This window comes from Hevea brasiliensis, chromosome 2 (assembly GCF_030052815.1).
Source record: "Hevea brasiliensis isolate MT/VB/25A 57/8 chromosome 2, ASM3005281v1, whole genome shotgun sequence".
Lineage (NCBI taxonomy): Eukaryota > Viridiplantae > Streptophyta > Magnoliopsida > Malpighiales > Euphorbiaceae > Hevea > Hevea brasiliensis.
Window position 1 is genome coordinate 40,128,298 of NC_079494.1, and position 24,167 is coordinate 40,152,464.

The 24,167-nt window shown below is 33.7% G+C and overlaps 1 protein-coding gene and 1 long non-coding RNA gene across 12 annotated transcripts in view; one reads left to right on the forward strand and one right to left on the reverse strand.

Annotated features, from left to right (window-relative positions):
- The first annotated feature begins 3,347 nt into the window (after positions 1–3,347).
- The window catches only part of LOC110639126 (uncharacterized), a 40,798-nt gene continuing 19,978 nt past the window's right edge, over positions 3,348–24,167 (forward strand). The window contains exons 1-6 of one of the 5 annotated variants that reach the window (XR_009143535.1): positions 3,490–3,749; positions 4,101–4,166; positions 20,171–20,290; positions 20,620–21,474; positions 22,563–22,673; positions 22,828–23,226. This is a non-coding gene — a long non-coding RNA (uncharacterized LOC110639126). Of the gene's footprint in view, positions 3,750–4,100; positions 4,167–20,170; positions 20,291–20,619; positions 22,674–22,827; positions 23,227–24,167 lie in introns of those variants that run through there. The other 4 variants (XR_009143532.1, XR_009143530.1, XR_002491864.2 and 1 more) reach the window with 4 other exon arrangements.
- Positions 21,122–24,167, reverse strand: part of LOC110638897 (MADS-box transcription factor 23) — a 41,276-nt gene continuing 38,230 nt past the window's right edge. For 2 of the 7 annotated variants that reach the window (XM_058135333.1, XM_021789799.2), the window contains exons 5-9: positions 21,950–22,049; positions 21,812–21,853; positions 21,689–21,730; positions 21,362–21,516; positions 21,123–21,260 (exon numbers count right to left, since the gene is read on the reverse strand). In XM_058135333.1, the coding sequence (XP_057991316.1) occupies positions 21,242–21,260; positions 21,362–21,516; positions 21,689–21,730; positions 21,812–21,853; positions 21,950–22,049 (358 nt within the window). In that variant the 3' untranslated portion in view covers positions 21,123–21,241. Of the gene's footprint in view, positions 21,261–21,289; positions 21,517–21,646; positions 21,731–21,811; positions 21,854–21,949; positions 22,050–24,167 lie in introns of those variants that run through there. The other 5 variants (XM_058135316.1, XM_058135313.1, XM_058135325.1 and 2 more) reach the window with 4 other exon arrangements.

The window sequence follows — 24,167 nt, forward strand, 5'->3', positions numbered from 1 at the left end:
TATTATAAATTATGAAAGGTATTTTTGAGAATTTAAATACAAGAGTAAATTTATTTTTATAATATAAATGTTATTTGTACTCATTATACATATTTGTAATTTAATTAGTAATTATATATATATAACCTATTAAATTAACTTAATTAATATGGGAAAACCATAGGTTGTAAATGAATTATGCTAGCAGGCAAAGCCAAATAAATCCTAAAATTAATTTAAATGATAAAAAATATAATTATAAATGGTATAAAGCATGACAGGTATTTTTAGGAATTTAAATACAAGAGTAATTCTATTTTTATAATATAAATGTTATTGTGAAACAAATATATGTTATTATTATATATTTGCAAATATTTAGATCAAACTCTCTCTTTGTCCCATAAAAAACCCAGGCTACTATGTTTGTTGCTTTTCATTAAACCCTTAAGGGGCACTCGACCATTCGTGCTTGGATGGTTTACTGGCACTAACCCTTTCGCAGGGTTAATGTGAACATGATAGAGAGAAATAGAGCTTCTCTAGGGATTTTTTTTTTTTTTAATAATTTCTATCAAAATTTCATCAACTTATGTTACATAAGGAAAACTTCTCTCCAATAATCATAATCTTCCAAAAGGCAGAAAATAAAGATTTTAGACCTTTGGCATAACTAATGTAAATATCATATAATATTTAGATTACTCTTTCTCTGTCCCAATTGAAAGAACTCTATCTTTCCTCTCCCTGAGAGCAGCAGGTGTTGAATCATTCCCTAGTAGATACAATAAACAACACGGCTTTTTATGTTCTGGATCATTTTTCATTTAGATAGTAAATAAATCGGCTAGTTCCTTTGGTACCTCCCATGTCAATGGCTCAGAAGGCCTAACTTTGTCACAAGTCAGCAAATCATTAAGTGTGGAAACCTACAAAAGCAGAAGAATTGGCCTCTATGAATTCAAATCAATGAATCCATTATCACTTCAATGGCTATCATACGTTTTTTAAATAGAAACTAAGTAAAAATATTTATATTCATAGAACTTGTACCATTCCTTGATGATTTTCTCTACCTTAGTAGTGTCATAGCTTGAATCAGTGAGTTTGTCATTAACAACTCTTTTGCCATTCTCAGCTTTGATGTTAAGATCAGCAGGGATTTTATCATAGACTTCCTTCTCATCAAACTGTCCAGTACATGATGAGAAAATCTCATCCACAATTTTTTTGAAAAGGTTCTCTCGCAACCTCTCAGATATTATGTTGTCCAAATCAATAAGCAATCTTGAATCCTTATATAAGGCTATGTGTCCAGATTTTTGTTCACATTTAATCCTATATTTAGTCTTCTGCTTCTATATGGAAAGCCACTCAATTTCGCAGAAAATACAAACTACAAAATAAGTGAGGACATATAAGAACTTGTCAACAGATGCTACATCACAAACAGTGGATGTGGAAGTATCCTTATAAAATGATTGTCTTTTAAAGTGGTTTATTCCTTTTACCTTCTAATTTGAGCAAAGCACTTAATCCTGTTGGGTTCAGTGAAATGGCATGTAGTCATGTATTATTACAACCAAATAAATATTAAGCACATGTGACAATAATATATAAATAGTTTCACTCTCCATTAGGAAAAGGAATGTTGAAGCATCCTTAGAAGTATACCATCAAATGAAATATGTTAGCGCATTAACTTAGAAAGTTTTCACCAAATGCCAATGGAGAGTAATATAAGAGAAGGAAAAATATTAAAACCCAAAAATAATGCAGCAAGAATATTCTAATTTAGTGGACATAAAAATGTAAATCATTTTCCTAATGCTAGGAAATAAATTATTAACATACCATACACATGTATAGCATAGAATACATGGAAATAGGAAGAGAGAGAGAGAGAGAGAGAGAGAGAGAGAGAGAGAGGACAAATGCCATACGATTTATCCTTCTGCTCACCAAGAGATTCATGTTGAAGATAATAACCCAGTATAAGGGATAGTGAGTTATTAATTCCAGACTTAATTGATCAACTCAGCTATGCTTATGGACAGTTTGTTGACCTATAAACTAATTCTTAAATAAACAAAAATAGAATATACACAATAGAGAAAGGTTGCTCACCAGACTAAAAAGATGAATATCAACACTTGAAATATTTTCCCAAAAAATACATCAAAAAAGCTGCAATTAGTGGATTTTAATTATGAAGTCAACAAAGAGAAAATAGTAAACACAGATCATCTTCAACATATCACATCTTGTGTTCTGGTTTTATTCATAAGCACGAAAGGTATATGGCACCCATTTTTGGAATTGAGGAACCGCAAACAATTAGAATACAAGAATATGTGAAATAAAAATTTCATCCAATTATATTTCTTAATAGAATAGAATTTTAGATTTAAATAGAAAATCATTCTAATCAATTAAATTAAAGATTTTTAAAATGATAATAATTTCTTATATTATTAAAATTTAAATATATGAAATTTGTTAGTAAATAAAATTCTACTTAATTCAAAATTACTTGTATAATTAAATTAGGATAAAAATTATGAAAAAAAAAACTATTGCGCGATTTTCTTTTACAATTCATTAGAATTATACTCTTTAATATTTGCATTAATTAATATCTTTTATAAATAATATAAATAAAGTGGAAGTTAAGTATAAATAAGATTAAGAATTTTAAATTTATAGAAAATTTAAAATTAATTTAAATAATAAAAAATAAGATAATTATAAATAATATAAATAATAAAGGGCATTTTAGGCAATGAAAATGTCTTCCTCCTTTCGTGTGTGTGTGTGTATATATATATATATATATATAAATTATGAAGATATTTTTTTATAAAATTTTATTTTAAATTATATTATAATAAAAATTTAATTAAATAAAATTTAAATACAAGTAAGATTAAAAATTTTAGATTTATATAAATTTTAAATTATATATATAATTAAATTTAAATTATAAAAATTTTAGATTTATATAAATTTTAAAATTAAATTAAATAATAAAAATATAATTATAAATATTATAAATAATGAAGGATAAATTAACTAAAGCCGATATTCCTCTTTACCTATTTATATATTATATAAATAAAAAATATAAATTAATTTAAACAAAAACATAGAATTAACCTTATTTACACATGTGTTAAAAGTTTATAGCAAAATTAAAATTCTCTTAAAAATTTGGGAGGATATATACATATATATTATATAATTCCCCTAACCGATGTGCGCCAAGAAGTGAATGCTGCAAAGCCGGCTAATTTTAAAACAGCCTGCTCGCAACAGCGAAACAGTAGCTGTTGCGGAAACAGAGAAATCGAACCTAACCCATAGGGAAATCCGAACCTAGGTACTGTGAAAAGGAAGATGGGGAAAGAAAAAGCCCCGAAAATCCCAATAAAAAAGCATTAATTGGATATTGATTGATTACGTGTACAGATCGAGTGGGGGGCGTCCAAGTTAGTCTCCCCACACTATAAAACCCCCTATTGTTTCAGATATTTCTACTCCTCTCCATAAAGCTCTTTTCTTTTTCTTCCCATTCCAAAATTGATGTCCTACTCAAGCAAATTCCCATTCTCCGATCTTGAATGATTTTTTTCTTCTCCTCTCTCTTTGATTTCCTCCACAGATTTCAATCCTAAATTCTTTACCTTTTGATCACAAATTTCTTCGAGTTTCTTCCGATGAGTCCATGAGTTTCAGCTTTATCTTAACTCTTTAATGCTAGTTTCTCTCCTGTAAGTTTCCGCTTGAATCGTTTATGAACCTTTAATTTTTTTTTTCTTTTTCGTTTCATTTCTTTAATTTGCATAAATAGTTTTTCAAAGATCCGTTTGGTTGCCGAGAAACTTTAAGAAAATGAAGGAAAAGCTCAAATGAGAACCTCATTACACATGCATTACAGCAACCCCAGCCTTTAACTCTCGTTGATTTCATTTCTGTAGTTCTACCTGTTGCGAGACGGAGCATTTCGCTTTTTTAGTTTCTTTTGCTCCAACATTCATTAGCACTCTTTATTTTCTTTTTCGTTTTGTGCCTTTTAGAAAAAAAAAAAAAAACAAAACAAAATTTTCCCTTTGTGTTTGCAGTTTGAATTATCTTGCAGCTCATTTTTAGAGGAGCAACGGAGCCAGGAGATGCCGTTTGGTTCTCAGGTCAGAACCTTTTGAAGTACCTTTTAGATATTCCTCTTTTGCCGGTTTTTGTACAGTGTTAGCACAATTCACTTTTATCGTCTGCCTGGATGACTTTAATTTATGTTTAACCTTTATACTCATAGATAGCAACTTGGAGATGTGACGCCTGTGTGGTAGTATACTTGTTTATTGTCTTAGTATTAAATTATATGGCTTGTATTGTTGTATAATTGTTATACTTTTTGATTGTTTAGTTAACTCGTAAGGTAATCTGTGATCGTCTTAATTCTTAATCGAGACAATCACAGGAGCACATAAAATATTGCACAAACCACCAATTTCCAAAATCTTGAACACCTAAGAGTCATGTTTGGTCAGTTAATTGATCTTAATTACTGTGTTATTGAAATAATCAGAGCTGATACACACATGTCTACAGTGCATGTTATCAATTTAAGTAAATTAAATATGTTCTTTATGGCTTTCCTTTTGTTTCTATGCATTTGTACTTTTAAAGTCACTGCCTCTTTAAGTTTGCCTTTTTCATTTATTTATTTATTTATTTTTTTTTTTTGTGCTTTTTGGCCGGTGAATTTAAAGTGTTGGTTGATGCAGTTTTGTTGCTAATGGTTTTCTTAACTGGAGGAAGATGTAATAGAAAAGCACATCATAGTTTAATTTTCTTTTAAAGGTTTTTATCCTGGCTCTATATAATTTAATCCTTCCAACTTGTAGAACTTGATAATGATCTTCTTAAGGATGAGATAAATTGATTTGTGGCATATGATGCTCGGTATCTAGCTACCAAAAGGAAATTATATTATTGGATGGTGGGTCTTGAAATAACTGAAATATCATATTTAATTTTTGGAAAAGACTGGTTGTGTTTCGTAAAAGAGGTCACCTTGCTCCATATTCACATGAAATATGGACCATAAAGTAATCATTTTTCTATTATATTGGGTTTTGAAAAAACTATTGTGTTTGATTTAGCATAATCTAGGCAATATAATTAATGAAATATTTGTTTATAGCTATGGTGGAATTTAGCACTATGACAAGACTTTCATGTTGCCCTTTGGGGTAAATTAACTTTAGTAGTATTATTCATAGATTTATCATAGAATATAATCTTCACTTGTGAATTCTTGAGTATTCATTTCAAGGATTCATGTGTAGTTACTTGTGAATTTGCACTGTGACAAAAACCAAAAAAATATCTCCTTTTGTTATACTTGCCCATTTGAAAGATTCATTTAGCTTAAGATTTGAGAGTTAAATGTAAAACTTTGCCTATTGGCTTTTGATTTATTAACTTTACTAGCATTTTTTTTGTAGATGAATTGATTGCACATAATTGCCTAGACTTGTTAATTGTTGATTACTTGCTTAAGGGTTTAAAACATGGCGATACATGTGCCACATTGATTTCTCCCTTTTCAATGGCTCACTTGAGGTTGATGTGGTGTTATGACATATCATAAGGATCTATAAGCATGAGTGCTATAATTAATTCGCAAATACATTGGTAGCCTAACATGCTATTTAACATTGAATATGTACTCATAAGGATTATATGAGATGAGACTTTAGGTTAGTGGCTTTGGTGTCATTTATCTTAACATAGATATTGTTTAGGTTTAAATTGGCTTTGGTTGTTTGTTAGAGATTTATGTTTGATCCAGTGATGGATGATGGATGTCCTATATTAGTAGTGTGTACACGTTTCAGTGCTATTAAGGTGAAAGGCGACACTGAGGCGATAAGGTATCCCATCCCATGGCCTTAAGCGAGAGGCGAGAGGCGAGACAAGGGCCTTTTTGAAGCAAGGCACTGTAACCTAAATTGCCTAATATATATATATATATATATATATATATATATATATATATATATATATATATATATATATATATATATATATATATACTTCTAACATAAAAATTCATTCATTTAACTGGTTTAATAAGTAAAAAAAGCACATTAACTTACCATTTGCAAATGCACAATGCCTTTTTATTCTAAACCAAGAGAAGCATATCAAACTTCCCATTAATGGGACCTAAACCATTTTAAAATTAAATTAATTAACCATTCTAAATGAGATTTACAATATCAATTTAATAAAAATCATGTAACAATTGACAATAACAAAATGCATATCATAGTGTTCATATAATAAACAATATGAAACAACAAATTAACAAAAAAAAAAAGTGCTATTGCTTGATAAGAATTGCGTAACTGTTTGTAAGAGAGAAAAGCATAGAAAAGATAAGAAAAAAAATAAAAAGAAAAAAAGGGAAAATAAGTAGGAGAGGAGAAAAAATGGCGTTCTCCAAGTCTGTTGGTGAGAGGAAAACGACAAGTGAGAGGGGAGAAGAATACAGAAGAAGAATAGAGAAGAGAGAGAGGAAAGAAGGTGAAGAGGGGAGAGAGAGAGAGAAAGGAAAAATACCTGGTCTGGTGCCATTCTGCAAGTCTATTGGTGGCGTGAGTTTAGGGTTCCTTTTTTTTTTGTATTTTCATGCTGTTTAAAAAAAATAGAAAAAGGGAAAATGGACTTTCTTCAATCAAGCGACACCTTGGTTGCCCAGCGCCCCTCGCCTCAGCAATCTCGGGTGCACGCTTCCTTCAAGTTGCCTGGCCTGCGCTAGGCGAGGCACCATGGCCTCGCCTCGCCCCGTCGAGCGCCTCGCCTCGCGCCTTTTATAGCATTTAATAACACTGACACATTTCGTAACTAAAGAAAGAGAAAATTAAAAATTACTAGGTAATAATGTCACAAATATGCAAATATAACTTTTTTGATAGGATGCCTAGAGATATAGGAGTAGATCTTCATTTTTTTAGTTGAGAATTTTCCCTATTAACATTTTATGAAAAATGGAAGTCATTTGACAAAGTTAAGAATTTTTTGACCTTTGACTCCTTGTTTGGCGAGCTCTAATTTTGTTAACAATGACAATCCAAGAACTTTGAAGTTGTTAAAAAATTTAAATTAATCTTTTCAACTCTCATTTAATTTCTTGATTGGACCATTTTAGATTTGGAAAGTTATTAATGTAGTTGTTTAATTAGAAATTTTATTCGGAAGGTTTTGCCCTTAATATAAAAGAATTATTCATTTGATAAAGAATAAAAGATATATTAATTATTGAAAGGAGACATTGACATTCTTTATTTAAAGAAAAGCAATAGCAAAGTTCTTCGTTTGCAACAAATATCAACGAAGATCCCAAAGCACCCATTTGTTTATAAAAATTATTATGGCATGAATTAGTCACTTACAATTTGTGGATTTCTTTTCAACTACGTACTCCAAATCACAATAAACATAAAGCAACTAAAGTCTCTTTGTCCCCTTTTATTGTCGTAAACACTAGAAATGAGTAGCAAACCCTTTTGCTTCATGATCTTGATGTAGCATTACTAAAATCCAAGAAGGTAATTCCCAGATAAACCACATCACAAGAAAAGAGGAGAATGATTCTTCATATTACGATAACAAATACAATAGAACACATACATACACTTGGAGATAATGCCTTATTCGGCGTTCTTCCTTGCAACCATTCATACTTGTTAATGTTCATAAGCACTACTGATCAATTGAAAGTGTTGATTTTAGATGGGGTTAAGTTTATTAAAGCTTTTGCAAGAAAACAATGATTAACTACCTGTTTTCTAAATCAAAAGAAGGCCTAAAGGAAACACTTATGAGACAAGGAAGATTTAAGAAACAAGAACTCCATGCATGGTAACAAAATTGGGAATGAGGTCATGAGAAAACTACAATTTGGTAGAAATAATTGGTAGCAATAAGGGAGGAACCAATAAATGAAAAAGTCCTGACCCAAAAATCTTTACACAACTAAAATCTGAACATAATTCTTTTTATGAATCAAAAGAAAACAAATGTTTTACTAATGATTCAATTCCTATATAGGCACTATTTCAGTCATTGTGCCATAGCTTATAGTTGCTCATGATCATCTTATGCCACATGAAATCAAGCTTCAAAGGGAATTATCAAAACCACTTTCCCAGAATTATCAAAACCACTTTCCCACTAGGGCAATAAGAGGGGATAAGATGATGTAATGCTAGGTGACTTACATCGATTTAAAGAAAGGGATCTAGTGAACATTAGAAGAATAGGATCCATATAGTAAATGGCAATCAGTTTTATTAAGGTGAGGTAATAATTAACCTATGAAGCATAGATATGGACATGGAACACGTTTATGATATGACATAGACGTTTCGACGCTACTATACTTAAAAAATTATGACATGACTGATAGAGTTAAGAGCAAAAATCCAAAAAAAAAAGAACAGAAAACAAGAGAGCAGAATAGAAAAGGGAAACACAGAGATTGAAAGGCCGCTAATGTCCAAGTTGCATTCAACAATAAAAATAGCAATATTCCAGGAATACAATCCTTAACTAGCTCAAGCTAGCCCCTGCAAGAATTGCTGATACAATAAACTTAAATTTTTCATATCCCCTTTCCCTGGATAAAGGGTTATTTGTATACAAGAATATTGCCTTGCTCAATTCAGCATCATATGCTTGGTGTGATCTGCAAAGTGTGCTAACGGAAACTTCTCCAAATCGTACACTGACATTTGTCCCATGCTAGAATCTTCTTTTCCTGCATTCTGATTTGCTGCAGCCAGGCCTTTCTTCCATTTCTTTCTATAATACACCCGTAAAGGCCTTGAACTTTGGCCCAAGAAAGCTGGATCCATGTTTGGGCCACTAACATTACTTTCCCCTTGAACAACAGCCTTGTCCTCAAGGCTTAAAGAAGGAAACTGATTAATTGCATCAATATAATTCATCCAAGTAGCTTCTTTTACTGAATACCCTTTCCACTTGATTAAAATTGAGGAACTTGATCACCATTAACATCAACAATTCGCTTCTGTAATATTTCTTCAGGTTCAACAAAGCGTTCCTCCACCTTCAACGCCTTAGGCAACTCTAGAAGAACCTTATGATTTCCCAAAGCCCTTTTCAATTGTGATACATGAAATACAGGATGGATCTTAACTCCTTCTGTTAGCTATAATTTATAAGCTACATTCCCAATCTTTTGCACAATGTTAAAAGGACCATAACATTAAGCAGCAAGTTTGGAATAAATGATTTGCTGAAGAGTAGATTGGAGGTGTGGCCTGAGCTTGAGAAAACCAGAATCGCCAACAACAAAATTGACATCCTTACAGTGTTTATTAGCTGCTTTAACCATTCGTTGTTGTGGCCTTGACAAATTATACTTTAATTGTCGAAGAAGCTCATCTCTTGTGGCCAATTCTTTTGCTACATCCTCCACGTTGGTCTCTCCAGGTAAGATCTGTTGTAAAGTAGGGGGTGGCCTGCCATAAACCTTTTCAAAAGGAGTTAAACCAGCAGTTGTATGATAGCTTAAATTATACCAATATTCTGCCCAAGGGCCATCTACTCCATTGCTTGGGTTGCTCAGAAGCAAAACACCTTAAATAAGTTTCTAATCCTCTATTCAAATCCTCTGTCTGCCCATCAGTCTCAGGATGATAAGCAGTACTCATTTTCAGCTGAGTTCCTTGCAATTTAAAGAATTCAAACCAGAAATTGCTTAGAAACAAAGGATCTCGATCACCTGCAATTAATTGAGGCATTCCATGAAGGTGTATAATCTCCTTAGCAAACAGCTCAGCTACTGTTTTAACTGTGTAAAGATGGCTTAGCCCAAGAAAATGTCCATATTTTGATAGACAATCAACCACAACAACAATGGCATCAACACCATTAGATTTAGGAAGTGCTGTGATGAAATCCAAAGAAATATCCTCCTAAACACAATCCGGAATAGGAAGTGGCTACAATAACCCAGCAGGAGAAGTAGTCTCATATTTGTGTTTTTGGCAAATAAGACACTCTGCTACATAATGCTGAACTGATTTCATCATTCCTTGTCAACAGAGATTAGATGCCACCCTCTCGTAAGTTCTGAAGGCACCGGAATGGCTCCCTAAAGGGGATGAGTGAAATTCTTGTAATAATTTCTTGATCCAAAGGGAAGATGCTAATATTACCAACCTGCCTTTATAAAACAATCTCCCTTGAATGAGAGAATAATGGACATGGGACTCAGGATTAGATTGAAGATCCTGAATAATTTTTTGAAGCTTCGGATCACTTGCCGCTTTCCGTTCAATTTGCTGCCAATCCATCCATTGGGGAATGCTTATAACTGTTAACGTCGTATCCTCATCCCTTCGAGATAAAGCATCTGCTGCAGAATTAGAAGAGCCTGGTTTGTATAAAATCTGAAAATCATAACCAAGCAACTTTGCTCCCCAAAATTGTTGGGCAGGAGCAGAAATGTGTCATTGAAGTAAATGCCGAAGACTGCTCTAGTCAGTATGAACTATGAATTTTCGCCCAATTAAGTAAGGACGCCAATGTTGAACTGCGAGGACAAGAGCTGTCATTTCAAGCTCGAAAGCAGATTTTGAAAGAGTTTGGGGAGATAATGCCTTACTGAAATAAGCAATTGGCCGCTTCTCTTGCATCAAGACCGCTCTTACTCCTGTACCTAAGGCATCACGCTCAACAATAAATGTTTTAGAAAAATCTAGTGCTGCCAAAACTGGGGAACGTACCAAGACTTGTTTGAGGTGATCAAAGGCCTACTGAGCTTGTGGATTCCAAAGTAATTTCCCATTATATTCATTTTTTAATAATTGAGTGAGAGGTTGTGCTAGAAGACCATATCCTTTTATGAATCTGCAATAGTACCCAGTCAACCCGAGAAATCCCCTTACTGCCTTTAGCGACTTAGGTTGGGGCCAGTTAACAACGCTCGAAACCTTGGAAGGATCCATAGCAACCCCTTGAGCTGAAACTATATGACCCAGCTATTCCACAATAGTCCTGCCAAGAGAGCTCTTTTTCTGATTTACTCAAAATTGATTCTACTTTAGTAAAGTCAACACCACTCTAACATGCTGCAGATGTTCATTCCATGTCTTGCTATAGATTAGTATGTCGTCAAAGAATGCAAGCACAAAATGAAGAAGATATGGTCAAAACAAGTCATTCATGGTCGCTTGAAAAGTCACAGGAGCATTCGTTAAACCAAATGGCGTTACTACAAACTCATAGTGACCTGAATGGGTTCAGAAAGCTGTCTTTGGAATATCTACTTCAGATATTCGTATCTGAAAATACCCTAACTTCATATTGAGTTTAGAGAAATATTTAACTCCTGCACGCTCATCCAGCATTTCATTAATCACTGGAATTGAGTATTTATCTGGAATGGTAGCCTTGTTTAGAGCTCTGTAATCGACAAAAATCTTCAGCTTCTGTCTTTTTTCCTAACCAACAAGACAGGACTTGAAAAAAGGCTGGAACTTGGTCGAATTATACCCATAGCAAGCATGTCTGTCACCATTTTCTTGATTTCATCTTTCTGGAAATGCCCATATCAGTATGGTCTTACATTAACAACAATAGTTCCTTCTATTAAAGGAATGACATGATCAGTAGGGCGAGAAGGAGAAAGGCTTGTAATGTCTCCAAACACCTCATTGAACTCACAGACTAAATTATTTAAGTCCTCTTGCTGCGATTGCGTGATTTTTGCTTCAAACTCTCTCTGACCATCTAATTCATTTAATTCCCAGAGCAACACCCCAAAATCAATATCTGTCAATTTCTAAAGCTGCGAAATTGTTACCATTGTTTTAGTGAGAGAAGGGTTGCCACAAAGTAATCAGCTGTCCATGCTGTTGAAATGACATTTGCTTGGTTGCCCAATTATGTTGAACTTCGCCCAATGTTTTTAGCCATGAAATTTCCAAAATTATATAAACTCCACCCAACGAAAACACACAGAAATCGGCAATGACTTCGATTTGCCCCAGATCAATTTTAACATCGTGACATACTCCCTCGGATTTTGTCCTCTGACCATCACCAAGAAGAACACCAAATACAAGAGTTACATCCACAATTAAATTCAATTGAGAAACTACTTTACCAGGGATGAAATTGTGGCTTGCTCCACTATCAATCATAATGGTGATTGGTGAACCCTTAATTGTCCCAGGTAATTTCATAGTCTGCGGAGAAGAAAAACCTCCCACAGAATAAAATGACAACTCCATGCGAGAAAAAAAAAGGCTTCATCAGTTATCTGTAGAGCAGTGGAATCAGCCTCCACAGCCCCAAAGTCGCCTTCCTGTTCCTGATTGACTACTTCATCTTCACCCACAATTAGAGCTCTTAAAAATTTTGTTTGGGCACTCATGCATGGGATGGAAGGGTTGCCAACGCCTATAACACAACCCCTTTGCTCGTAATTCCATAAATTCTTGATATGTATATTGTCTTGTCCTCTTAGGTCTGTTGGCAATCTGAGATCGTGAAGCTGCTGGGGTAATAGGGTTAGAAGTATGTTGTAGGAATTTTGGTGGGCCAGGAGGTGCTTTGTCTGTAGGTTTTGGGGCTTGTAACTCAGGATATTTGGGCTTCTGAAATTGGGTTATGAGTCTAGCCATTGGGGAATAAGATTTTGGGGAATTTATTTGGTCGGAATTGAGCTAAAGCCCTTAATTCTGCACCCCACGAGAGTTTCCTCCACCTACAGCCTTCCATGGAGGATTTCAGATAATACATACTAGTTCTCTAATTCAGTCTCACTAGCTAATTGCATGATATGAGAAATGTCTACAGAATCATGGGAATGAATTCTTAGTCGTATATCATCGCGTAATCAACTCTCGAAGAATCCCATATATTGCTGGTCATTGAGACCCTCCACTTGGGCTGCTAGCTCAACAAATTCATTAATAAAATCATCTATAGATCCTTCTTGACGTAAGGTAGATAGCCTTTCAAACATATTATTCCTCATATCTCCCCCATACCGACACATTAATTCATCTGTGAGTTGAACCTATGTGAGATTAGGATTGCGCAAACGCTGCCAGTACATCTAGTGCAAAGCGTGTCCTTCCATACAAACTATGGCTAAAGGAATCTTTACCTTCTCCATGGTAAAATTGATAGTGAAATACTGTTTTGCTCTAGCGAGACAACCAGTTGGATCTGCGCCATCAAAGTTTGGGAGTTTTATCTTTTTCACTGCCATGGAAGTATCTTCAACTGCAACAGGTTGAACAACGGCAGGTATAATAGGTGGAGGCACCACTGTTATGGTGGTAGATCTGTTACTTGAACAATCTCCTTCCACCACTGTTGTCTTACCACATGGATTGGTAAGAAAGGACTCCAACCTTGCAAAACATTGCTCTTGCTCTAACTGGAAACTAGCCACGCGCTTCTCCTGTTCCACTTTCATGGCTGCTAAAACTTTCCCCATACTGGTCACGCTCTTCTCTATCTCTTTAACTCTTCCCTCCATTCTGGTTTTGGTCATGGGTTTGAGACCTGGCAGATCGGACCTGTTAAATTCGGAGAGAGTGTCGATCAAATTACAATTTAATTTATTTTAATTTGGGCTTATACAAGTGATTAGATTGCTTTACACATCAAAATGACTAGCCGAGTTAATTTTGCAACCCAACCACTTATATATTGCCCTTTTACTTTATATTCTTTCGATGTGGGATTTCAACACTACCCCCTCAAGTGCAACCACATGGTTGTTGCTTGACAATTAATTTGTATTTTTATTTTTATCCCAATATGGGCCCAATTATACAGCCTTATGGGTGGCTAAAACCCACAACCCAGTCTGGGCTCTGATACCATGTTAAATTTGGAGAGAGTGTCGATCAAATTACAATTTAATTTATTTTAATTTGGGCTTATATAAGTGATTATATTGCTTTACACATCAAAATGACTAGCCGAGTCAATGTTGCAATCCAACCACTTATATATTGCCCTTTTACATTATATTCTTTCAATGTAGGATTCCAAAAGGACCAAATGATAGAGTTAAGAGCAAAAATTCAAAAAAAAAAAAAGAACAGAAAATAAGAGAGCAGAATAGAAAAAGGGAAACACAGAGATTGAAAGGCCACTAATGGCCAAGTTCCATTCAACAATAAAAATAGCAATATTCTAGGAATACAATCCTTAACTAGCTGAAGCTAGCTCCAGCAAGAATTGTTGATACAATAAACATAAAATTTTCTTATCCCCTTTCCCTGTATAAAGGGTTATTTATATACAAGAATATTGCCTTGCTCAATTCAGCATCATATGCTTGGTGTGATTCGCAAAGTGTGCTAACGGAAACTTCTCCAGATCATTCACTGACATCTGTCCCATGCTAGAATCTTCTATTCTTCCATTCTAATTTGCTATAGCTAGCCCTTTCTTCCATTTCATTCTATAATTCATCCGTAAAGGTCTTGAACTTTGGCCTAAGAAGGCTGAATCCATGTTTGGGCTGCTAACATGACACTTAAAAAATAGACATTCCGACACTACTATACTTAAAAAATTGGGACATGACATTGAGGGGCAGGTTAATAAAAATGTATTTCTATTTAGAGATTTTTTTTTCTTATATTTTATAAAATATGTAATTATTCTTAATATAGGATGAAAGATGATTATATTCAACATAAATATGATTTTGATTCATTTTCATTATATAAATATAATAAATGCTTATCATATATATAGATTAATTAAAATCTAAAAATTATATCCTTTAAAATTAAAGTTAATAATATATTCCATAGGTAATATGTTTTACAAGACAAATAATATAACAACAAAAAAAATTTTTTGTTCATCCCTTATCTCTGAAGTGACTAAATTACGACATTCTAAGACGTACGAACGCATGAATGACACAGGTTGGCGCAGTGTCAAATGCGTGTCGTGTCAAAAAAGTATCCAATACGAACACTTAGAAATTAACACTTGAAAGCATTTTTGTAAATAAGACTAGTGGTTGCTCCCATAATTAGTTTTCTAGTCAACTAGTTTGATCGGTTCAACTAACCAACTTAAAATTCCTCCTTTTTTTCTCAAACTTATAATGTTGAACATTAGCTCACTTGTCCACAAATTTCCGAGTCAAAATCAATAATAGATAACATATGCATTAGGACACACCCAAAGGACCCTAACCTTATAATTCTTCTACTTGAAAACCTTGTTCAACCTTGAGTCCAAGCGTAGCTCATAAATGAATATCCTAGATATCACGAGTTTGCCACATTAAAACTAATATTTCTCCTTATTTCATGAATCTTTCATCAAACACTTTTCACATATCATCTCATCTTCCACCTAGATAAAACCATCGAATTAGTATATTATAAGAGCTAGTATATGATATTTTCTCTCAATATTTGCAATGACTTGTATAAAATGATGGCAACAATTTGGCTATAATATTTATCTATGCATTTAGCATCGAGATTCATAAAAAAGCAAAATAGATTTTCATAAAGCATATGCATTTTAGGTATTAATTACCCATAATATACAAGGCCTTGTAAACGGTTACAAAATCACTGAGTTAGGGTTTTGCCTCAGATAATAACAAGAAATTAGATGAGAGAATGGAAGAAATACGGATGAGAAGTAGAACAAAAGAGATGAGAGAACAGAAGAAATAGGGATAAGAAATAGAAAGAAAGAGAGAATTATAGCGAGGGAGGTATTTTTGGTATTATTGAATTCTTGGCTGACCCATTTAGTTATAATGCTACCTTATTTATACAATATTTTCCTGCCATACATGCTCACAATTCTTATTCCCCTTATTATCATAACATTCCCCACTTCTTGAGATCATTTTTGTCCTCAAGAATGAAAAGGATCCATGAATAAAAGAAAAATCTTCTAAGCAAGCATCTTGAATGCTACGGTGGAGCTACACTTGAATGCTAGGATTGAATTGGCAGGAAGCATTTTATCTAAACAAGATTGCCTTCCCATTAGAATGTTGATATACTAGAATGTTTTGCACATACATTCTTACAATCAGCCATTATACATTCTCTTTCCAATGATAGAATTTTAATTTCATTTTGTTTCTTTGCCATTTCTCATACTCATCCTTTTTGAGAAAAATAATCTCATAGGAAACCAACTCCAAATTATAGCAATGAAATTCAAAATCAACCTCTTCATCAACCTTAATTACCCTTGAGTCATCCAGGTTATGCCATGTGTTTGGAAAGGACTATATGTAGCAAAAATAATGCCCATAAATGAGTAAAACTTAGTTTTTGGCACCTCCTCAAGAATTAAAACAATATCTGTCTGTCGTTCTTCTGAATTCACCAGCTCAAACGACATCCCATCTACCTTATCACCACTTAAAATCATAATTGACTGCTTTTCTGGAACATCATGACTCATTGATTCCAACTTTAGGTTAAGGATATGAGCCTTAACATCCACCTCTTGGCTGCAAGCTACTTCTAAATTTCCTTCCTCAATAGCAAATGAAGCGTGAATTTCCAATTGTTCCTCATATAAGTTTGATATTTGCACACCAAACTTTTTTACATTGTGGTCTTTTTTTGCTATGTCCACATCATTAATGGGCATTTGCTTCTCTATTTCAAATTTCTCCATTTGCTCTTGAAACAATATCTCCCACTTCTCCCATATTTTATCCAACCTTTCCTCGTATCTTTTAAATGCCCTATCAACAATTTCACAAATGCCTTGTTCCAAATCCCTTAACTTTTGTTTGCAAGATTACTAGTTCATGATTAGAGAACATATGAAAAAGGAAAGAAAGGTTAGTAAGAGTCAAGATTTTTAAGAACAGGGTTTGAACCAAGGAATTATTTCCAAAACCTAAAATAGAGTTTCAGAGCTAGAAATGGAAAGAATTAAGGGAAAGGGAAATGCTAGGGTATTTTTCTAAATTTGAATAGGTCGAAGAATTGGGAAGAGGAATAAAGAGAAATTAAAGAAATAAGAAGAAGAAGAGATAAAAAGTGGACGAGAAATAGAAAAATTGAAGGAAGAAGAGATTTTATTTCAAGTAATTCTTGGAATTTCAAAAAGAAAGGATGAAGAAAAAAAATAGGGTGCAGAGCAACAAACGGAAGGGAAAGAAAAGGAAAAAGTTTCTAGGAAAGAAAGAAAAGAAATCTCAGATATGAAGGAAGAAGAAATAAAGAAAGAGGGAAGAAACCCTAATTCCAGGGTTTCAAATTTCGAATAAAAGATATTGAGAAGAAATTGAAAAGAATTGGGGAAGAGATAGAAGAACAGAGTTGGATTAGAGAAAAGAATAAGAAGAAGAAGAAGAAGAAGAAGAAGAAACCCTAATTCAGGGTTACGAATCTCGAATAGAAGATGTTGAGAAGAAATTGAAAAGAATTAGTGCAGAGATAGAAGAACAGAGTCGGATTAGAGAGAATAAAGAGAACAAAGGAAGGAAAAGAAAAGAGGTAGATAAGAATAGAAAGAAACTTGGTATTTGGGAGACTATCACTTATCTGCCATTGATGAAGCATTCCTGTTGTTGCCCACTGATCAAAGGGCTCTTATTCCAATTTGTTGTAGAATCCCTAAGTTAGGGTTCTACCTTAGATATAACTAGAAAGTAGATGAGAGAATGGAAAAAATAGGGATGCGAAGTAGAAGAAAGGAGATGAGAGAACAAAAGAAATAGGGATAAGAAATAGAGAGAAACAGAGAATTATAGAGAGGGAAGTAATTCTTGTATTATTGAATTCTTGGCTGACCCATTTAGTAATAATGCTACCTTATTTATACAATATTTTCCTCCCATACATTCTCATAGTTCCTATTACCCTTATTAGCATAACATAAACTCTTTTTTTAGGAAACTGTGAAGTGATCTCCTTTTGGACCATTAAGTAAAGCAATATAGTAATAAATTAAAGAATACTTGTATAAGGCTACACTATAGATCGATATGATGTATGGTAGTGGATGTCAAGTGATACATTAGATAGACGGACACAACACATGGTAGTGGATGTTAGGTGATGTGTTTGATTGGTATGATCATGATAGTGAATGTCAAGTGAGGCTAATATCATATGTCTACAAGATGATGTTGTTAAGATGGATTTGCGGAAATACAACAATTTGGGGAGAAACTAATACATTAGTAAGAAAACGGAAGTGGCACCTATTAAGATAAGTTAAGGGACATTCGATTCAGATTGTTTGGCTTGATTTGGTGTAGATTAGCTGATACATAGGTGGAAGATTTAGCACATCCAAGTTATAAGAGTGTAGAAAGTAAGAGGTTGAGTAAGAATGACATGAGATGAAGTGGTCAAGAAAATTTGACTTCTCCAGACCTTTCTAAAAATGAAGGTCAAAAACTTTGAAAAACTTTATAATTACCTCAAACTTTCTTTCTTTACATTTGTATTTTTTACTCAATCCATAATTTCTACCCTTAATATTTAATAAAAATATCATAATAATCTTACACACACACAGCCTCTCTCTCTCTCTCTCTCTTTTTATTTTTTTTTTTTTATAGTCAACCTTTAACTTATTAATATTTTCTATCTTAGCCTCCAAAAGATTTGAAAAAAAAAAATGTAATTGGATGTCTATATATTGGCTAATTGCATATTTATTTAAGGTTTCCTACCTAAATCTCATGAAAGTGAAAATAAGGTAGAGGTGGACTGGTCTTATTGATTTTGTAAACATAACTATCTAAATAAAGACTTATCTAAAAAATTTAAAAATATGAAAATAAATTGCCAAAAAAGATTTGAGGTTTTAAAGAGAAAATGTTGCATTTTATTGCTTATAATTTAGTTAAAGTTTAACAAATACAGCATAATAAAATTTTTATCAAAATTTTAGTAAACTTTTAATAGCACTTGCCAACACCCTCACACCTATTTCTAAATCCGGGGTCATTGATTGGGACTGAGGATCAGTTGAGCACTTAGGTTGTGGATGAGGTTGATGGGAAGTGTGGAGATGGAAAAATGCCTGTAGGACAATGCTGATGCAATAGTTGCATGCAAATGCAGCAAGGATTATGAAAAAGTTTGTGTAAAAATGTTGTAATAACCTAAAAGAGTTGTAAGAAAGTGTGCTGATGGAAAACAGAATTTCTTGGAGCAATGATTGCATAAAAAGCTAGTTCCATTTTGCATCAGGAAGTAGTGAATCCTTACTGGAATTCTGACATTCTTTTCTTGTACCTCAAACCTTCAATAATGTTTAACATTAAGCAATTCATCCTTGACAACATTCCAGAATTCTTGGAAGAAAGCTATTCAGAAACTGTCAGGCCCTAGCCCCTAAAAAATGACAAGGTCTTTTGTATCCCCAAAATTTGCTACTCACGTCTTCCTCCATAGAAAGGAAGGCTTTTGAACCTCATAGACTCTATGGAAGTGTATGTTTTGGACTACGATCATGTTATTTCTACTTATTTCTTGGTAAGGAGTGAATTTGCTTATGAATTTAATACAAACTGTTCTCTGTTCCTTAGAATTTTCCTGGTCAAGTGTAACGTCAATGTTCGTGTCTGATGTTTTGTCTCCATCTTTTAAGCGATTATAAATCTTTAAAAAAAATGGTTTTAAACCAATGTGTATATAGTTATGTGCATCAACTTGTGTTGGAGATCATCAATGCCAAAGATAAATTTACTGGAAGATTTTCTAATGAAATTCATTAATTAAAAAACTAATGCTCGTTAATATTTGTAAAAATAAAAACGTGATTGAAAAACATTTACATCTTTCCTCTTACCTTTAAATGGTGTGAGATGTAAGTAGGCTCGATTTGTATGCTTGTAGAGGACTTAACAGTTAATATTCAGTATCATGCTATCCTTTTGTGAAGTACTATTTGTTAAGTGCTTCCTGGATACCAAATTTGGTACTGTTACACAATCTCACAATTTTTGGAGGGAAATTTCTTCTGCATTTCCTACTTCCTTGGTAATGTTGTAGTGGAACATGTTTCTTATGCTTAACTTGAACGTCAGATGCTTTTATTGAAGCTCTAGATGCTCTTTTTCTCTCCACTCATTCCTATCTGTTAATTTTCCTGGTTGAAGTTGAAACCCAATGTTCTTGACAAAGGACTACTTGAAGCTGCACATATGAAGGTTTCTTTGGCAATGTTTCTTTGAATGAGGCGACCTTCTGTCACAGCACAAGGATAAAATAAGCCAGAGGTTAGTATCAAAGAGAATTGTTTTTGCTTTCCACATCTTATCACCAACTTGCTAAATGCTAACCATATAAATCCCTAATAATCATCCAGATTTTATCATTCTAGTCATGACTTGAAGCTGCATTTATGTCCTTGCAAGGAAGCAATGGTGTATACTAGTGGCATGTCCTTTCCTAATTTTTCTACTTGTTATTTTCCCTCTTTCTGTGTTCTTTTGATTTTTCTTGAGGGAATGTGTCCTAATTTTAATAGTTTGAGTTGCAATATATATGTTTTTCCTGCATTTGTGCAAAGAAGGATTTTTTATTTGAGCAAGATTATTGTGTGTAGGTCTGCAGGGACCATTGTCAGTGAACTGATCATGGGAAGAGTATCAGTTAAAAGTTGTTGACATAACTAGCACCAAGTCCAAAAAGGTAGATGTTATAGCACTTCCACTACGAATTTTTTAAAGTTAAATTTATGTTGAAATCAAAGTTGAAAAGCTGTTCATTTTCCCAAGTATTCTGTTATTTATACTTCTATGATTTTACTTCTCAGCGTGTTGCTATCTTCCTGATCATGTACATGCTGCTATTGGTGTCTTTTATTCCATTGATGATTTGACGCATATAATTGGTTTCTATTTTAGTGAGCATGAAGCAGTCTCAATGCAATAGTGTTTGTGCATTTGAAGGGTATGATCACTTAAAAAAAGTGTTTCATATGCAGTGCAATGTCAATTTTCTCTTTATTACATTTAATCTTATCTTTACATAAGCTGCTGCTTTCCTTGGTTATCACGCACATGCTAAAGTTTTTTTTTCATTGATCATGTCAAAGTCAAACCAAAGCCTGGTTGTCGAATGGTCAGTGGCTGGCATACCACACAGCACCAGTAGAAGCATAATTATGAAATTTATGAGCCAGTAATATCGCATAACATCCATTTCCAGTGGATGCATCTTCTTCACTAATGCAATTGTAGTCTGCTGCAGTCATCAAAGAAAAAAGGGCTTGGCATCAAGATTATGTAGAGCAACTTGTAGGCATAAGCATAATTAAAATACTTGTTATGTGGAGGGAATTATACCCCAATTTTGTAGCTCTTGCTGGTGTATCATAGTTCTGTTGCTGTGGCTGGCTAAGCTGAAGATGGACAGGCACATTTGATTCCTCCTCAATGCCCAGACTGTTGGTGCTAAAGTAATCTCTGTTTACTCCATTTATATTTCCTGCTCCGTAAATCTGGGATTTGCAAATTATCAATTGAAGATAGATTAAAAAATCTGTCAATTTCTTGGAGAACTTAGGATTGATGATTTGCTTCATCCTTGCAAGGATAATTGGAGATTTCATTACTTATACAAACATCTACCTTCTTACACATTTCGATGTTTGCTTGATAAATTAAGTTTACCTTCTTACAGAGTTCCACATTTTCTTGGTGAAGGAAGTTTCCCTGAAATAAAACAAGAAAGTTTAGCTACTTGAATTGGAGTACTGTGAAAGGAAAATTAGTGGCCATTGTCTCGTGGATCACCTTTCTGTTTAGTTCTTGTATTTCATCCATTAAGATTTGGTCCTAAAGGAGTCAAATATTCATATCAGTGACATGCATGTGCTTAATTGCAAGTACTTGTAAATTCAAAGGCTGAACTTTGGGATTAGAGTTCCAAACCTTTTTCATACGAACACCCCGGAGACTCATTTCAAGTCGACTCTCCAAATTTTGCAACTCCTTTACGCTCAAGCCAGAGAGCTCTTCACCCATCATTTGCCTGGATTGTTGCATGCAAATGAAGTATCTTAACTTTTTGCTAGTTATTCTGTATTTTGATAGGGACTAATCACATGCAATCGGCTATTTTTTCTAATAACAGTATTTGGTTCTCTGCGGATTTCCTGTTTTTATGAAGGTAGATTTTCTATAGAGAAACGACACCAAGTCAATGCTTGTACTCTATTCTGCAAGCTCTGTTCATGTGAAAAGTAATTGCTATGGTTCTCTGTTGTTTGCCTGCGAAATCAAACTATGATTGTTTATAGTTAATCTTGGGGTGAATTTTGTGAATCTGCCTTCCAGTTAAATTAATTATCATCTTCTCTCTAGTTTTGAAAAGTTGCTGATAGTTACATGAAAATTCTCAGTTGGTTACAAATGGTCCTTCTTGGTGCACCTAACAGTCTAGGCTATCTTAATAATGGCTCATCTATTAAAGTCACTGTCTATCTGTTGTTTTCTAAAACTAGATTACAGGTCCTGATAAAAATTCACTATATATTTTCTGCAGACTTATGATGGGCCAATATGATGATGAAAAATGACTCTAAAATGCATTATTTATTGCTTTTGTGAGTCTGAACGCTAACTGTGGGGTGTGGACATCATCAATGTTGTTAAGGTATTTGTGAAGGTGTTGACTGGCACTAGATTATATGATAAAGCAACTAGTCATTCATGTATATTTTTAGCCTAGTTGAGTGAGAAAATTTCAGAATAGGTATACAGTATGAACTCTAATGCATAACGTTCACAGCTTACTGAATTTTTTGAAGGTATATCTTTACTTTTTCTGATGGGGGTGTGGAAAGAGAGGAGGGAGGGGTAAGCTGCAATTTGTGTTGTGCATGTGCAGCAAATTATGCATAATTGTGCTTGCAGAGCAATGCATGTTTACATGTCAAGTCTGTGTTAGAAATGGTCTTTAGTTCTAGTTTTATAATACTGCAGCCATTTTATAAAACTTAACTATTACATGGGCATATGCTTCTAGAGCTTTTAGGGGGATGTCGTGGAGAATTATCCAACTTAACTGTAGGGCATTACTTTTTTAGCTTCTTTTTCATGTTATTCTTCATATTTGTTTGTTGAATCATGTAGGAGGATCCCTTGTCTTTCATGGTGTACTATTCTTTGTTATTTTTTAATAAAGCTTCTTGTTTAAAAAAAAAAAAAAAAAAAAAATTCAACCATACATATGTGTCCTTATTATAGAGAAAGTAATTATTGTATTGTAGGTAATAAATGGTACTTCATTATGTTAAGAAAATGTTAGTTTTCTCCACCTTCGCAGAAGATTATAGTTTTTGGTTAAATTGATGGTTGCATGAATTGTTTAATAGGAGTACAAATATATAATGAAGAATAATAGAAAATTACCACAAACAATTACCTACTACATAAAATTAAAATATTGTTTTTTTTTTGCACCGTTGAAATTATAGGTTAAGGAATGTGGATTAATAAATATGCAGGTCTATATGTTGAATTGCGTTTGAAACTAGGCTCTCCATCACCAAAATGATGGTTTGGTTTGCCAATGCTTATATGAATATAACTTTTAATTTCTTGTACGCTATTGATGTGTGACTCATATTCCAACACCCTCTCAAGTGCAACTGGGTTTGACTCAGACTTCATAGGCCCAGTTGTCCCTTGGCATTGCATGGGATGGTCCAATTAACTTGGGTCTGGCTCCTCTAGGCTTTGCCTTCAAGGTATCTTACTCATTGGGCTAGCCCATGGATTCACTTAAGTTTGACTCGATTAGCTTAGCTCATGCTCTAGCTCATTGAAGCTTAGCCCACCATGTCAATGGTTGTTAGGCTTCATCACTCTGATATCATGTCGAAATCAAGGGCCAATGAGTGTGGATTAATAAATAGGCTGGTCTCTATGCTGAACTAGGCTTGAAACTGGGCTCTCCATCACCAAAATGTCCTAAGCTAATTTAATTTGATTTGCCAACACTCATATGCCCTTTGATTTTCTTGTACACTTATGATGTGGGACTTGTTCCCACAGGCCATATATTCCAACACGAACAAACAATTATGAACTTCAAGTATGTTCATCTCACTTTATATAAATAAATCAAAGTGAACATATAGAAGTT